The sequence below is a fragment of the Lingula anatina genome, chromosome 7, assembly GCF_051362555.1.
Source record: "Lingula anatina isolate TDL-2025a chromosome 7, LinAna3.0, whole genome shotgun sequence".
Taxonomy (NCBI): Eukaryota; Metazoa; Brachiopoda; class Lingulata; order Lingulida; family Lingulidae; genus Lingula; species Lingula anatina.
In genome coordinates this window covers 10,583,181-10,601,330 of record NC_141773.1, presented here as the reverse complement: position 1 = coordinate 10,601,330, position 18,150 = coordinate 10,583,181, and the positions used below count along the sequence as shown (strand labels likewise).

The following is an 18,150-nucleotide window of genomic DNA, read 5'->3' as shown; positions in this document are numbered from 1 at the left end:
AGAGCGCCGTCTTTTGGTACACCATGAAACTAATTCCCTACACCAGCCCCATCTATATCAGTAGAACTCTTTCCAAGGTAAAGGACATTGAGCCACGCACACTTTCACCTTATGCCATCCGGACTGATGAAATACAGCTGATTGTTGTAATATTGTGAGAGATCAGGAGAGAAAATGAAGCTTATAAGTGATGCAGGGAATATCCACACGCTGAAAATAGCGATCGCTTCGGAATTGACTGGGACCCATCTGCAGTATGAGGAAGTGAAACACGATGGTGAGAATGATTGAGATGGTTTGTCCTTTTTTCTGTTACCGGTAATATTTAATTCTGTATTGTCTCTTTCACCTACTTTATTACTAGCAGTTATCTTACTGAAATGGTGAAAATTAACTATATTCGATCCAACAAATTCTCATTACCAGTAGTTTATTTTTTATTATGGAGATATATCTAACTGAATGGCATATTTAATTATATTATTAAGTCATGCAATTTAAAAATAAGATTTAAGATTGAATGAAAAATCCCAGTTGTTTTGATCAGCCACTGTTCTTGTAATTGCAACTGCTAGTTATTATTTGATTTATTGAATGATGCTACAGCTATAATTAAGGCATTTATCTTAGGTTAAGATATGATTAAATATAGGTTTATAGTTTCCAAGAACACCAGCACATGTTGTTGTTATAATTATAAGTGCTCAATTAACATAACTGTGAAGCTTAATAGTAGTTCTCATTCTGAGTCTCTTATTTTTTTTGGCACCTTACTAGTAAGTATATTAACTTATGTATATCCTATATGTACCAGTGATTGGAGGCTAGCAATATGCAGCCCTTGTTTCTTATTTAGAATAAACCAGACAGTATCATATAAATTTTTAAAATGCCTTTTAATGATAATCCAACTGTCTTTAAGTTCAACTTGCTGGTTCATCTGGCTTGCAAACCTTCTTGATCTTGATATGTTTCTTTATAACTGCAGAGAAAGTGACAGGAGCTTTGACCCAGAATAAGCTGCCAATACTGGAGGTAGATACAGGATTGACATTGTTCTCAGCTAATGCGGCATGCAGGTTTGTTGTCCAGAATCTACAGTAATAACTCAATCTTTTCAAAGGGGAAAATTGTGAATTTTATGAAAAATGTATTTTTTAAGTCATAAATTCATAAAATTAGAACTTTCCTGTTAAGTGACAGCAACAAAACTGAAAAGCAGACCACCTTATCATTCTAATCTATCTTGTAAAAGCACCACAAATGCTACATGCGCATAAAATAAATATATTATTAATGATTCCACAATTATGTACTTGCATTGATCATTTGTCCCCATTGAAAAGATTACCACTAACCGCATATAACAATGGTAATACATGCAGCTTGGTAATCTTTATTCGTTTATTCACTAAATTCCTTTAAAAAGTTGAGAGTACACAAACAGGCAATTATATGTGTTAACCAAATATTAAAAAATCCAAATAATTATTTGGTCTGCCTTTTAGATATATACTGTGTAAGGCTGGTCAAGATGTGGACAGCCTGATGGTTGACCAGTGGCTGGAGTGGGAGGCAGCAGAATTACAGGTATAATTATTAGCCCAAGCTCTGACCATTTATGCACATACTCATGCATGCATATACTAATATAGATTTTCAATTTTGTTATTCTTCTTCAATAGACATAGTCTACAAATTGTGGGGAAAACATTCAGTGATTTGGTTTTAAAAAAGATAATTTACCCATGATTATATAATTAACAAAAACATATGTTAACCCAGATCTATCTCACTGATAATTGTTTTTTTTTTCATCATCCCAGCCTGTACTTTGGCCATACTTGGTAAGCTCAGTGGGCCAAGGCAAGGTGGAGTCTAAGCAGGTCCAGGCTGTGAAAGGGCTCTTAGCTCATCTGGATGATGCACTGCATTTAAAGGAACTAATAGTGAGGGTAAGCTCCTTACAGTGGACAGTCTCTGTGATGTCCAGTCTTGTCCAATTGGACTAGTTTCATTATTCAGGCATGTAATATTTTCTTGACGTCTTAATGAGTAGAGGGTATTTCAAATATGAAATTTACTTTATTTTGTGAAGGCAATGAGATTTTTTTTGCAACATTTACACAATGAGTAAAAATCAAGCAGTAGAAATATCAAATGTGGACTTGATGTATTTTCAGGACCAAATCAGTGCTGCAGACATTGTCTTATGGTCTGCACTCTTTCCAGCTTTCTTTGACATTGCAGCTCTCCAGGGTGAGGACACAGTATATACATACACAAAATATTTGCCAGGAAATTGTTTCAGTTTAAATAGTCATATTAAAATGCCACATATTTGTGTAGTTGAGTTAGAAAATCAGCTTGATTGGTTCAAACAAGTTTCTGTTAAGTATCTTTATATTAAGCAGCTTTGCTGTCTTCTTACCTCTTCATAAACTTTCATATACTTCATCCATGTTTTTTATCTTTCTAATTAATTTACATTTTAGATAACATTCATTTAATTGCACTGCAAATATATAATATTATTGTAAGTTGTTGTTTTTAAAGATGTGAAAATGTTTTTTTTCCCCAAATTTGACCACAGATTGGTCTTCCCAGTACCTGAATATCTCCCGGTGGTTCAACAAGTTATCTCAGCACCCAGCTTTTCAGAAGGGGTTCACCATGGTCACCAGTGGAAAAGGGGTCTCCGCCTTCAAAGTGAGTGATGTGACCTATTTTAATTGAAGAGGATTGAATGACTTTTTTTTTTTTGGATGAGGGGCTGAAGATAAATAATGTTAGCATTTTGGTTGAATGAAGTACTCTAGCCTTTCTTTAAAAAAAGACGATAGCTGAGATGAGCAGAATGTATGCTGTTGTATTTTCTCAGGCATCCCTGCTAGCTCAGCCCGTACCACCACCTGCCATATGGGACACCAAGAAACTGAAGATGACATTGACAGGCTCTGGAGACAAGGAGAAGACAGAGGTATGGTTTAACTCTTCAACCATAATGATGAATACCTTTAATTATTGACATTACCCTTACTTTTAAGATGCAATCATTGCAGTCATGTATAACTTAAAGCTAAAAACTAGAGACAAACACAAATAAGACAGAAAACACTGGCATGTGTTCGTTTAGTTGATACATATGTTGAATTACATGACAACCTCGGACATTCTCTCTGTATAGTCAGCCAAGTTGTCTATTGAAATGTTGTTAATTCTAGTAAGATTTGACATTAAAATGATAAAATTGGATGGTATAAGAGAATTGATTGATGAGAATTTGAACTAGTCTGAGAAAAGTGAGATTTTCCTGGTTGATTATTATTATTTAAGGATTTTGGAAGTAGGTTAAAGTAATCTAATTCCACTTGTTGAAAGTTCAGTAAAGTTTAACATGAGATATGAAATAGCAAGGGTTAAGCCAAATTATATGTGTACAGTGATGATTGTTTGGAAACTTTTGTATATAATTAGAGTGATTTTTGCATTGTGATACTGTATGCTTCAGACTCCAAGTGAGGAGAAGGCAGTATCTGTCACAGCAGAGGAGACAAAAGCTGCAGTGGCAGCATGGAAACAAATGACAACGCCCACTCCAGTGCAGAGAACACATCCTATGTAAGTACAATAATAAATCCCCATAGATTTAAAATACCTTCCAGTAATTTATTTCAGCAAGGTCTTTTTTTTTCAGTTACTACAAAAATCATACCTTCTGAAATGAATGCTGCATTGCAATTTTTTCTGTAGAATTTTTATTAATCTTTTCCATGTATTGTTTGCATATCACACAAAGAAATATTTCGAATTAATTTTAAAATGAATAAAGTTGGGAATAATCATATTGAATTTGTGTGTAATACTATGTTAACCTTTTAGGAAATAATTAGGTATGACGACATCCGCACTTGTTTTATAGTTTAGGGCAACATTTTTTTTGCAACCAATTTTTATAGGATAATCTTATTTTTTACTTGAATATTTAAGTTAAGTTTTGAAAATTACTTAATGTTTTATTATTTTTTATACATGCCATCTTATGCAGGCATAAAAGGGAAAATTTTGCCCATGGAATTTTAAAAATAATCTTTATAAATATGAAAGACATTCAGTATGTAGAGATTATTTGAATACTTAAAACTGGTTGGTTGCCATTGACATATGCCCATAATTTTTAGACAGCTGGTCCTTCAGACTATTAGACTGTAAGAAGCCACTAGCACAAATTAAGCAGAAACAGTGGCCAGCTGTATCAGAAACAAGATAACAGTTTACTGGCCCAAGTTTGAGTTTACTGGCATTTGGCAAAGGACCTGCAGACCACAACATGGTTAAAATGTTGTTTTGAAGTGCACCCAATGCCTGTAACATGTCCAAATGAACCTGTAACTTAAGATAACATTATTTACTTCTAGATTACCTCAGGAAGGCAAACGTAATATCCTTATCACGAGTGCACTGCCATATGTGAACAATGTCCCCCATCTTGGAAACATCATTGGCTGTGTGCTGAGTGCAGATGTCTATGCCAGGTATGGTCACCATACAGTAGATACTGTATAAAGTATAGGAGAATAGCAGCTTTCCCAAATTACCCTTTAATAAGAAGTAGTTAAATGCTTGCTTTTACATTTTGCGTTTAGTGGCCAGGTTGGATAATCAATTATTTTAAGAATAAGAATGCTCAGTTCTCATGTGCAGTCACCATTTACGCTATTGAAGTTGAATAATCTTATAGTAAGTCAGAGTTTATCAGTTAAGTTTAAATACATACAAAATTATTAACTTTCGGGTCAAATAAGCTTCTGCAAAGGATTGTCCCAGTAGACAGTATATGTGCTGTTTGCCTTGACCTTGAATGCTTATTATCCAAAATCTACCAGCCTGAAAAATCTAACTAAAATAAATGAAAATTATTAAGAGTACCACTGAATTATTATTATTATGGTTAGATATCATAATAACATAATAACAGTTGAAGTTGTACTTTTTCAAATAGGCATTTAAATTGACCCTTCTATTTTAATGCAGATTCTGTCGTTTGAGAAACTACAACACCTTATATATCTGTGGCACTGATGAATATGGAACAGCCACCGAAACTAAGGCTCTAGAGGAAGGGCTAACTCCCCAGCAGATATGTGACAAATACAACAAGCTTCACTCCGAGATCTATGAATGGTTCAATATAGACTTTGATTATTTTGGGAGGACATCCACTACCCAGCAGACAGAGTAAGTGAGAAAAAGATAAAACAATTATTATTATTATTATTATTATTATTATTATTATTATTATTATTATTATTATAAAGATTCAGACATGGAAATTTAAAATTGTCCCAATTATGTACAAAACACCTAAAACACACTTGTTTACTTATATGCTCTCAAAAAGAAGGCTTAAATTTAATAGAAGTTTTGATGATCAAAATGATTTTATACTTTGTCTTTTGTTTCAGAATTTCTCAGGACATCTTCTGGAAGCTGTATGAGAAGGGTTTTGTGATAACTGATACTGTAGAGCAGCTCCATTGTGCTAAATGTGATAGGTAAGATTTATCACTGGTTACAAAAAATATTGGCTAGATAGGTAGAACTAGGGGCTTCATAGAAAAATTGCTGCAGCGAAGGATAATGGATTGTACTGAGGCATTGCAAATGTTAGTTTTGGATACATGGTTGTTTAATTTTTCAGTTCTCAGTCACTCTAAGTTCTCAGGCTATTTGCCAAAGAGACATTTGATCTGACCCTTATAACTAAAAGGTGTTATATAATAAATGATGTCCTGCTTTCAGATTTTTAGCAGACAGGTTCGTTGAAGGCACGTGCCCATTGTGTGCGTACGAGGATGCACGTGGGGACCAGTGTGACAAATGTGGTAAGCTTATTAATGCCACTGAACTCAAGAATCCAAAGTGTAAAGTATGCAAGACCACACCAGAGATCAAGACATCAGAGCATCTGTTTTTAGACTTACCTAAGGTAGGAAGAAGTTAATGCTGCAGTTTCTATAAAATATTTTAAAATGAAAATTTTGTCATATTTTAGATTGTATAATTATTAACTTAAATGTAGATTAATCTTGTATTAAAATGTTCTTTTATATATTTATGCAATGTATATTGTTTGTATTAAGAAATAGTTATCAATATTATTATTTCTAAAACTAGGAAAATTTAATATGTGGTCTCAATTTTATGTTTCGTTTTTTCTGGCAAAAGTGAAATGCTGTTTAATACAGAAAATGATGGGATAATACTTATTCTATCACAGCTGTTTATTTTTTCCGCAGCTTGAACCAACACTGTCCAGTTATCTAGACAAGCAGTTTGAGGACGGTATCTGGACACAGAATGCCAAAGTAATTACCAAGTCCTGGATACGTGATGGTCTAAAGCCACGCTGTATCACACGGGACCTCAAATGGGGAACACCAGTTCCACTGGAAGGTTTCACAGATAAGGTATAATAGGAAAATGGCAATTTCAAATTGGAGTTTTGTGAACTAAAGGCATCTTATTTTATTTTTGGGTGTCCTGTAGCTAACTTAGCTAACTTATTTTTGATAGATAAGCTGAGATTTATAGAGTTGCCTTGAAAAGATCATTGATTGACTCACTTGTAAAATGACATACAATGTAATAGTTAATTTTTATTTTTTAGGTGTTTTATGTGTGGTTTGATGCCCCTATAGGCTATATATCCATCATGGCTAACTACACTGACAAGTGGAAACAATGGTGGAAAAATCCACAACAGGTATTGATATTTTTATTTTTAAAAAAAGGAAAAAATACATTATTTTTAAATTGTAAATCTATCAGTGTTAATGGCTTAGTTTATGCATTAAGTTAGCAAAAATAGTGTTAAGCTTTTTTCTACAGCTGTTCAATTTAGAAAAAGATGATATAATACTAGTTCTACCACTCTTCAGGTCCAGCTGTATAATTTCATGGCCAAGGACAATGTCCCCTTCCACAGTGTAATCTTCCCCTGCACTTTACTAGGTGCTGACGACAACTTCACAATAGTCAACCATCTAAGTGCTTGTGGTAGGTAGTGCAATTATTACAGTATCCCTCAGAGCTTGTGGTAGACATAACAGTCAGTTTGCTTGTATATAATATATCAGGTTCACCTTAAAGTTTTCTAAAAAAAAATGACATTTAGTATATTTCAGTAATTTTGTCTTTGTTCACTTTCAGAATACCTGAATTATGAAGATGGCAAATTTTCAAAGAGTCGCGGTGTTGGTGTATTTGGCAATAATGCCCAGGAGACGGGTGTGCCTGCAGATATCTGGAGGTTTTACCTGCTGTTTATAAGACCAGAGTCACAGGTAACACAAATATGTGTGCTGATATTGATACACAGATACTGGATGAAAATTCAGACCAAATGTTTTGTTATGTATGAAAATTTGTATTTAAATTAAATTGTTAAAGTATGATTCTAGATATGAAATTGAGTGTTCAATACCGGATTGTAGAAGATATTGCTGATTGTAAAATCCATTTCTTGGTGATGATGAGGAAGTCCATATTAGTTTCTATTTAAATTTTGATAGTCTGTTTGTATGTTCTATAATATTTATAGTATAAAATTTTAATTTATCTTTATTTAGGAATTTTAAGCACCATACTTTCTCTGGCGATGTAACCATATTTTAACAATTTAATTTCATAAAAATAAAAAAGATTAAAAGCAATCAAAATATTTCTTAACATTTTTGTTTGTTTAATGTGTTTATTACATAATTATAGGACAGCACTTTCGCTTGGGAGGATTTTGTTTTGAAGAACAACAGTGAATTGCTCAATAATTTAGGGAATTTCATTAACAGGTGAGATAGATTTTTTTTTAAATTGATAATAAAATAATTGTAAATGATATAGACAAGATAGTGAGTCTGTTGAATTGAATATAAAACAGGTTATGAGTGGGTGGGTGATATGTGAATGGATGGGTTGTGGAGCAGAATCAATTATTGTACCACCAGCGTAGGCGCTGGCGGTACACATGGTTTTAGTCCCGACCCGCATGTTCCGCCGGCTCCTCTGGCTCCTCTGGCTCCGCTGCCATCTCATCGCTACCGCTTCTCCTCCTAGACGGTAAGGGCCTCCGTACCCATCTCTTGTTCAATATGGGGAGTAAACAGAGAGCTATGAAAGGACGGGGTAAAATGCATGTTTGCGTGTGTTTGATGGACAGCAAGAGAGAGAGAGATGTGAAGTAGTATGTGAACTAAATGTAATGATTGTAGGAATTGTAACTCTTAAGATTTACTAACATCTCAATCTTCGCTGTGTTTCTCTTGCAGAGCTCTGATGTTTGTAGCCAACTCATTCGGAGGCCAGGTTCAGGAAATAACCCTAACATCTGAAGATGAAGAATTACTGGCGTTAATCACACGGGATCTCAAAGCCTATGTGGACTGCTTGGAGAAAATTAAGTAAGTCTTGGTACAGTTGGTGGCGCGAAGGTTGCTCAATTTAATCATTACTTGATAAGTATATCCATTGGTCAGATTTGGGTAAATTCTCGATAGTATATTATTATTATTATTATTAGGTTATCATGACTTAATGCCAATGATATATTTGCACCATTTTCCAAAAATGTCAGTTAATTTCTTACTGAAAATGAATATCCCACTCCTGCAGTCCTTCAAAGGTTTATTGTTAGATTAAGATAGAGTTTTTTAATATAAACTAATATTTCAAGCATTTTCCAACAGAGTCAGTCAATTAATTTGCTGAAAAAAATGAATACCCCTTTCCTTGGGCTCTTGATACATAGATTGCTAGATTTGAATTGAGGTGAATTTCATTTTTCTTTGTAGACTGCGTGAAGGCATCACCCATATCTTAAATATCTCCAGACTGGGGAACCAGTACATGCAAGCCAACAAACCATGGGAACTAGTCAAGGGAGACGCAGCACAGAAGTGAGCAGAAGTGATAGAGCTTCTAAAATGACAAATCCATGTACAACATTAATTGGTTTTATAAATGAAAAGATATTTTTCCTCATTGACACCTAATTTCTTATTAATTTTTGCTTGTTATGTTGTATTTTGGGAGGAAGAAAGAATACCTCCAAAGCTTGGGGTTTGGGGGTCTTCCAAACCTAAAAACAAGGGTACTTTGCCCATTGTGTACCCTCCTCCCCCCCCAACGCCATATCCACCATTTCTTTCCATTTTTTTTTTTTTTTTTCAGAATAATATTGATAAGATTACTCAAAACAATTTCACATGATAAGACTTTCTGTCCCTAGGTCTAGAGCAGGAACAGTTGTCAGTCTGTCAGCCAACATTGCGTGCCTGCTGTCAGTACTGCTGCAGCCCTATATGCCTCAGGTTAGTGCCACCATACAGACGCAAGTGAATGCCCCCAAGAAGTGCAACGTCATCACGGAGAAATTTGTGTGCCTCCTCAAACCCGGACACAAGATTGGAACTGTGAGTAGCTTGTGGTGTGGAATTGTGTGTAAATTGCTAATTTTAAAAAAAGTTTTCTGTGTTGTTTTGATATAAACATTATACTTTGTGGAGGTGATAATTGCTGAAATTTTTAGGAATTTATTTCAACTCTGTCATGTCTATTTTATGTTGACGTAATCTGTTCCTTTGTTTGTGCCATCTTACATGTTTAGTTTTTTTATTATGTAACAGTGTGTTATGAATGATCTGATTAACTCTATATATTTGCAGCCACAACCTCTGTTCAAAAAGATGGACCCCAAGGAAGCTGAGGCACACAAGAAAAAGTTTGCAGGGCAAGGAGATGAGTCTAAAAAGGTAAATATATATGTATAGAGAGAGATATTTTTTCCAATGTTGGCAAGCCAAGCAGTCAAGATATTGGAGAGATAAGTATATTTTCAAACATTGCTGGAGCAGAAAATTACACAGAACATGTTCTACTATCATCACACTCACATATCCTTAAAGTTTATCCTAAAAGTACTTCATAGTTTGAGTATTTCCAGGTTTACTTTAAAAGGTCCAACAGTATATGTATGGATTGTTTGACATTGTCTTCTTTTTGTTTAGCATATTTGTGAGAAATTTACACTGAATGTCCTTTACATGGGCCTCTACACTACTGTAAAATTCCAAGATGTAAAAAACACAGTTACTCTGACATCTGGTTATTCATCTGTAGTGAACTTCAGTGACTTGATTATTGTTATCTGCACAGATCACACATGATTATAGGGTATGCTCCATCAGTTTTCTCTTTAGGGCAAAAGGCACATCTCAATTTTTTTTCCAAATACATGTCAAATTTCAAAATGTTTGACTCTTTTATACATGAAAGTTTGGACAATCTCTGATATTTTTCATTTCAGTTTTTACCGTTATGTTCAACAGTTTCATATCTGTCATGAGAGTAACTCAGAAATTAGAAAGCCTTGTGCCCAATGTCAGTTGTAGCCATCATTTTCACTTATTATCTCACATCAAACAAGGTCTTCATTTTCACATATCAGTATGCTGTAATGTCACTGTCCATATATTGTAGGCTACTTCTGGTGGTAAGGGTAAAGGTCCAGCAGCAGCTGTAGCAGCTAATCCTGCTGAGGCAGAGCGACTGACAGCAGAGGTAGCAAAGCAGGTAAATGTGGCACAGACCTTACTTTTGCAAATCATCCAAATTGAATCCAGTAAATTCACAAAAAGTTAATATCTTTAACTGTTCAGAATTCAAGGCAGGGAGTTATGAAATTAAGCAGTTAGTTTGGCATAGATATACCTTTTTAGATTACTGATACAGCTTTGAACTATTGCATTATTTCTGTCTGTTCTTCAAAGTATTTCATTGGTATTAACATTACTTATGAAGTACACACAATTCGCGGCAATAGGGTTTTAATGTTTTTTACCTCAAAACTTTAACTTAAATACTTGCTGACATCAGAAACAAACTTGAATACCTTATTTTCTCTGCAGGGTGATGCTGTTCGTCAGTTGAAGGCCAGCAAGGCAGACAAGACCACCATAGATGCTGCAGTTGCTGTGTTGCTGGATTTGAAAAAACAGTTGTCTGCAGCTCAGGGGCAGAATTCCCATGGTCACAGTAATACTGCTGACCCGGCGGCGGCAGAGAGGTTGACAGCAGAGGTGACAAAACAGGTCAGTGTCTGCCATCAAGACTGTGTCTTGTTTGTGCTTTCCCTGTTTAAATCTGTTTTGTGTAAGTGTCATTAATTGCACGTGGGTTAGTTGCTGGTGAAACAAAGTGAAGATTATCCATACAATCATTTGTTGCCTCAAATGACAGAAATTGGCATTTCTCCTGGGATCATTTAGCTAAAGATCTCCAAAATTGGTTCATAGGTAATAAAAGTGTCAAAAAATTGTTGTTGCTGTGTAAAGGTCTAGGGCACGTAATATGCCATCAACCCAAGATCAATTATAGGCTGCCAAGGCCAATTTTCTTTGGGCCAAACTTTCTCAAGATGCACATATAATAGTTATTAATATATGATAAACTTTATTGATTCTATCAGTTATTACAAAGTCTGTGGCCTAATAATTTACACAATACCATTATGACATATGCTAATCTTAAAAGAAGATCTATTTTCATACGTGTACTTGTTACCCAGCAAATGTCAAAGTTTTCTCTTATTTGTTCAATTAATCTAGGGTGACGTTGTCCGTCAACTGAAGGCCAGCAAGGCAGACAAATCCTCCATTGATGAAGCAGTAGCAGTATTGCTGGATTTGAAAAAGCAATTAGCGCTAGCACAGGGGCAAAACCCAACGGATGTGCAAGGAAGTGGCAAGAAAAAGGGCAAGAAGAAGTGAAAGAGAGGTGGCAGCAGTGGGAACGAGGCAAGGCGAGATGCATGGAACTGACATGACGAGCAAAAGAGTCTGCTGTGCAAATTGCAGACCGTAGGAAAAATTTGCGTTTAAAAATAATCGAGTTCCAACACGAGGTGGAAGAAAATTTCGTATATTTTAGCGATAATTAGTTTCAAGAATTGAAACGACAAAGAATTTTTTATACATTAATGTTTATTCATTTTGCCTATGGTGGTGTTTTTGGTGTCTTTTAACCAGCATTGTTTTTTCCCTTACTTTTGTGCATGTTCAACTATGTACATCTGTATAAACATAATCCAAATTATAAGAACCCACCGATGGAGACGATTCTTGAGTCATGTTCTCTGACGTTTTGCTAGAACTGGAAAACTGTCGAGTTCCTCATAAAGATTTTTGATAATTCCAAATGCTGTCTCTTTAACTAATTTAAAGACAGTTTGAGAAATAAATCGCCAGTGAAGGAATGTGGTTTGTTTCGTTTATTGCCTCAGCCGTCAAAAAAAAAAAAAAAAATTGGTTTGAAAACGAATGCAGCACACAATAAGTGAACCCCTAGTGCACGTCTTATTTTCACGATTTTACTGAGGTATCGTGGCTGGTCATGGTGCTCTTGGTTTCCTCCTTTCTGTTTAATTTAGAAACGAATCCGTGACTTTCCATAGCGACACACTTAAGTCATCCCCGTTGTGACGTGGTTGAGGGTCCGCTGAGATAGTCGTTAGTCAACGTTGCAATATGGGCAAAAACAGACAAAATGTAATTCCTTATCAAAAAACTTTTCATCGCACAACTTAAAATTTAATTTTAATTTTTTTCCTCAATTATGACTTCATGGTATGATATTCTTAGATTACATATGCGCAGAAGCGGTTGACCCCCCCCCCCCCCCCCCCCCCCCCCCCCCCCACAGTAGCAGTATGAACACACACACCAATGAACAGGGATGGAAGTAGGGGATATCGACCTGATATCTATACCAGAGTTTTGAACTCTTTGCCACTTACTTGTACCAGTCAATTAGGGCCCACGAGGGGGATTAATTTTAGATTTTCAGCGAACTTCATTGTCTTTGTTCAGTGATCGGTATATGTAAAGGTTGCACGAACTGTTTTCCACAAAAGAGCATTGAGCCGAAAATAACTTTTTGACCAAACGTTTTAGTCTTCTTTAAATTTCTCGCTTGTTTAACAAGAGAATAGAAATGACTGCAATTGTTACTTTATTTGGTGGTTATAGCACGCAGGGACTATATAGGTGTATTAAAAGTCAAAGAAAAGGCATGTGATTTTTCACTGGATCTTGGTTTATTCACATGGATTCACAAGACACGTAAAAACTAAAAAAGAAGAAAAGAAAAAGAAAATTACAACAATGTACTTACTAACGGTTATTTACGTGTTCAAATTTACTTACTCAAAAAACTTATACATTTCAATAGTCACCAATAATAAATAACTAATCATCAATAATCAATAATAATCAATAAACTGTATTAAAACTCACCATTTCTGCCATTCCTTTAAACTATAAATTTCAAGTAGAAATAACGGATTCAAAAGTAAGAGTACTATGTGTTCCTCCAACGGAGACACTGTGATGAATGAAATAAAGTGCAAAACTCAAGGGGCACCACCCTGAATGAAAAGTCGTCATTTATGCAAATGGCTGCATTAGATGAGCCGGACACCAGGCTCCTCAGTCACAATAAACGTAAAGTAAACCTTACAGTGGTCATCCGTGGGTTTATCGTGAAAAGAACACGACTTTTAAGTTTTTAATTTCATATTTGAGATCAGCTTATGGTGTCAGCACGCAAAGACGGACGCGTAAAGGATGTTCACCTTTTTGGTACAATATGATAAGAGCTGCCAGTCCGATAACATATCTCTATGAAGGACGTGGCTATTTGAGACATTGACCCACCAAATAATTCGAGTATTTTGGCTACTCGTATAATTTCTGTCTCAGGGGAGGGAGAAGAAAAACCACATTGCCCCGGGCGACAGCGTAACGTGCAATTGTAGATGCTAAATTATAGTTTTCATGCTTGTCATATTTTCGACACTTGTTAACAAAACCATGATAATGACAAGGTACAAAAATAATGGGTTGTACATAACACTTTCACCCGTTTTCTTAACTGACTTGGGTCCCAAGGCACGACATAGCACCGATTGTTCCTTTTACAACAAACACTCAGTGACTACTGAAAGCTTTAAATTTATTATTTTTTCTGGTTGCGTCGTGTCTCTTAATAAATAGGTTTATCCTACTTTTAAACCACTAATAAAGCTGTTTAAAATGTCCTGACAATAACTAATGGATATATGCATGCGCGTTTTTATTTTTGTTGCAAATATATAGACATAAGTTTAGAGCGTATTTCTAAATATTTATGAAGCTTCATATTAAGTTGTGCAGTCCGTTTATTGTGAACATGCAGCTGGGGCATTTCACAGAAGACCGAGAGTTGGGCCTCTTACTTTGAAATAACGTTAACGTGAAGTGTTCAATGCGCATTTTTCCAAATCGATTCACAATGATTTTGGCGTATAGTTCCATTATCCATAACATATGAAACGAAATGTTCGTGTATTTATCAGAATCGCAATCTTAACAACCGTTTGAATCGTGACCAATTTTTAGGGAGCATCGTGACACGGATTTACAGGTCGGTTAACAGTTAGGGTGAGTGGGAGTTCCTTTCCTGGCAAACCACACACACTTTGTTATGAGCCTGTGTTATGAGTGACATGAACATTCCATTGGATCTGAGTCCCAACAACCGGTCACAGAGAGTGTCCAGGGATTACAGAGGATTATAAAACATACTGACCTTGTCCTCGACGCCCTAGTGTCACCACGACCTTTTTTATAGTACATGTGCACGATAGTGTGTGAGTGTGTGCGTGTGTGTGTGTGTGTGTGTGTGTGTTTGTTACAAATTCAATAGCATGATATTTCAATGGTATACCTGTCGCTCCTCCATGATCATTGATAAAGAAGAAAAAGGTACTTTAGATACGTATGTCAGATTTTAATGTGATGCAGTACATTGTAAAAGAAATGACTTTTAGAAAAGAATGAAATTACTTACTTTGCAATTGTATTGCCTCCAATCAAACTAAAATTACAATTTAAAATTTTGTCTCTTTAGAAATATATGATCAAAGGACCAACAATGACAGTGATAATTCGGGGTATAATTACGAGGCTAAACTTGCAAAAATCTGAACTCTCGGTTAGAACTGGGGCAATATTTGACTTCGCACTGTAGGAAATGCTTCGGTGCGTTTACGAAGCCAAGAAGTTACGTCCAAGACATGCGACCGTTGATCACCCAAGATAGTCGCTGGTGATCACCATTCATTACCATTTTGAGATATTTAAGGCAACTGAGCACAGAAATGTCTGGTTGAGTAGCGTATTGGTCATGAAGTTGAACTTTGAATATTGGTCGTCTCAGTTTTTGATAAGATCATTAAAAATGAAGCCACCATCAACCTACAGTAATTGGAACAAAATGACAAAAATAACGGCTTCTTTTTTATGTTTCATGTTCCTTCTTTTTAGCAATCTGAAGTACGGAAAAAAGTTAAGGTAATTCAATCATCTCTTCAAAACATCAAATTTGCACAAATTGTAAACGAAGTAAACGCGGATTCGAACACTTTTCTGAAGTCGCCCATGAAACTGATATCCCTTGTGTTGCATTTTTATGTACAGACACAGATGTGTCTGTACATATTGCCATCACCTGCGTCTGTCGTCGCCGATGGCGATGGCGATGGCGATGGCGATGCCGATGCCGATGCCGATGCCGGCGCCGTGCACTTTCCTTGTAAACACGATAAGTGGAGGGCAGTTTTACTTTTTGGCTTTATATTTACAGAGCTGATGAATATTCATAAAACGCAGGTCAAGTTCGAAAATCAGCATGATCGGGCCATTATTGTAGAGGTTATGCTGTTTTTTCACTTTTCTGCATATTTTTCACATTTCTTCAGATTCAATTCTTAGGCATGTTAACAGTCTCATTATTAAACTAATAAGATACGTAAAAGTTTTTGTTTGACATTTCCTGCATCTTTACAACATTGTTAGTTGATTTTGTGAAAATGATGGTAAACTTGTTATCGTGTATTGTGTAATAAAGTGTCAAAAATGGAAATAAACACATATCATTGCAGTTTGTCAGATTCAATCATCCACTATGTTCAGAATCTCATAATAGAAGAAATTGGACATTTAACACTGCTCTGTTGATATTTTTCCCATCTCATCAATTTTCTTAGTTGATCATGTAAAAATGGCAGTAAACTGTTAATTTTATTTTATGTTAAAAATTGTTAAAAATTGAAAAAAAAAAACATTTCAGAACAGTGCTGTCTTGTTTACATTTTGGCATTTTCAAGTTGTGACTTTGAAATTCCATGGGCCTGAAGACCTTTGCTAGTCACATTTTCTGAATATCAATGATACTAATATTTTATTATTAAAAATTGATGGTCATCATGCTGTTAAACATTATGTAATATTGCATCAAAATTTGAAAAAAACCTATTTTGGCCACTGCTCCCATGATGACCATTTAAGAAAAACCATGTCACTTACTGTTCTCAAACAGTACAGTAAATATATATAGATGTGTCTGTACATACAGTATTGCCATCACCTGCGTCTGTTGTCCCCGTCATTGCCGTTGCTGGTGCCGTGCACTTTCATTGTAAACACGATAAGTGGAAGGCAGTTTTACTTTTTGGCTTTATATTTACACAGCTGATGAATATTCATAAAACGCAGGTCAAGTTCGAAAATCAGCATGATCGGGCCATTATTGTAGAAGTTATGCTTTATTTTTCACTTTTCAGCATATATGCAACACTGTAAACACATTCCAAGGAAAACCGATAGGCCAATTGTCATTAAACTCACAGGAGTGGTCAATCCTGCTAAAACGCAGGTTGAGTTAAATGATCAGCATAATCGGACCATTATTTTAGAAGATATGTTCTTTTTTCACATTTCCTCAGATTCAATTCTTAGGCATGTTAACAGTCTCATTATTGAACTAATAAGATACGTAAAAGTGTTTGTTTGACATTTCCTGCATCTTTACAACATTGTTAGTTGGTTATGTAAAAATGATGGTAAACTTGTTATCATGTATTGTGTAATAAAGTGTCAAAAATGGAAATAAACTCATATCATTGCAGTTTGTCAGATTCAATCATTCACTATGTTCAGAATCTCAGAATGGAGAAAATTGGACATTTAACACTATTCTATTGATATTTTTTCCATCTCATCAATTTTCTTAGTTGATCATTATGTACAGACACAGATGTGTCTGTACATATTGCCATCACCTGCGTCTGTCGTCGCCGTCGCCGTCGCCGATGCCGATGCCGGCGCCGTGCACTTTCCTTGTAAACACAATAAGTGGAGGGCAGTTTTACTTTTTGGCTTAATATTTACAAAGCTGATGAATATTCATAAAACGCAGGTCAAGTTCGAAAACCAGCATGATCAGGCCATTATTGTAGAAATTATGCTGTTCTTTCACTTTTCAGCATATATGCAACCCTGTAAACACATTTTAAGGAAAACCGTTAGGCCTGTTGTCATGAAACTCACAGGAGTAATCAATCTTACTAAAACGCAGGTCAAGATCGAAAATCGGCATGATCGGGCCACTATTTTAGTTGTTATGCTGTTTTTTCATTTTTCAGCATATATGCAACACTGTAAACACAATATAAGAAAAACAGATAGGCCAATTGTCATTTAACTCACAGGAGTGGTCAATCTTACTAAAACACAGGTTGAGTTCGAAAATCAGCATAATCGGGCCATTATTTTAGAAGTTATGCTGTTTTTTCAAATTTCCTCAGATTCAACTCTTAGGCATGTTAACAGTCTCATTATTGAACTAATAAGATACGTAAAAGTGTTTGTTTGACATTTCCTGCATCTTTACAACATTGTTAGTTGATTATGTAAAAATAATGGTAAACTTTTTAGCGTGTATTGTGTAATAAAGTTTCAAAAATGGAAATAAACTCATATCATTGCAGTTTGTCAGATTCAATCATTCACTATGTTCAGAATCTCAGAATGGAGGAAATTGGACATTTAACACTGTTGTATTGATATTTTTCCCATCTCATCAATTTTCTTAGTTGATCGTGTAAAAATGGCAGTAACCTGTTAATTTTGTTTTATGTTAAAAAAAGTGTTAAAAATGAAAAAAAAAAAAACATTTCAGAACAGTGCTGTCTTGTTTACATTTTGGCATTTTCAA

At 35.3% G+C, this 18,150-nt stretch overlaps 1 protein-coding gene across 1 annotated transcript; it reads left to right on the top strand.

Annotated features, from left to right (window-relative positions):
- Window positions 1–50: 50 nt before the first annotated feature.
- Window positions 51–12,310, top strand: LOC106160213 (methionine--tRNA ligase, cytoplasmic). The gene is made up of 24 exons (XM_024074705.2): window positions 51–277; window positions 989–1,079; window positions 1,509–1,590; window positions 1,827–1,955; window positions 2,184–2,259; window positions 2,594–2,709; window positions 2,882–2,980; window positions 3,512–3,621; window positions 4,419–4,535; window positions 5,035–5,238; window positions 5,466–5,555; window positions 5,803–5,989; window positions 6,300–6,470; window positions 6,671–6,766; window positions 6,942–7,059; window positions 7,213–7,346; window positions 7,771–7,850; window positions 8,328–8,459; window positions 8,850–8,954; window positions 9,287–9,470; window positions 9,723–9,809; window positions 10,537–10,629; window positions 10,965–11,147; window positions 11,664–12,310. Exons 1-24 carry the CDS (start codon window positions 175–177, stop codon window positions 11,823–11,825), a joined length of 2,949 nt encoding a protein of 982 aa, XP_023930473.2. The 5' UTR covers window positions 51–174; the 3' UTR covers window positions 11,826–12,310.
- The last annotated feature ends 5,840 nt before the right edge of the window (window positions 12,311–18,150 follow it).

Bases quoted from the DNA above. Each gene is read 5' to 3' on its own strand.
- LOC106160213 (XM_024074705.2), top strand. From the start codon at position 175: ATGAAGCTTATAAGTGATGCAGGGAATATCCACACGCTGAAAATAGCG. The intron at 1,956-2,183 runs GTAAGCTCCTTA...ATGTATTTTCAG, and splicing joins TAAAGGAACTAATAGTGAGG to GACCAAATCAGTGCTGCAGA. The intron at 3,622-4,418 runs GTAAGTACAATA...ATTTACTTCTAG, and splicing joins GTGCAGAGAACACATCCTAT to ATTACCTCAGGAAGGCAAAC.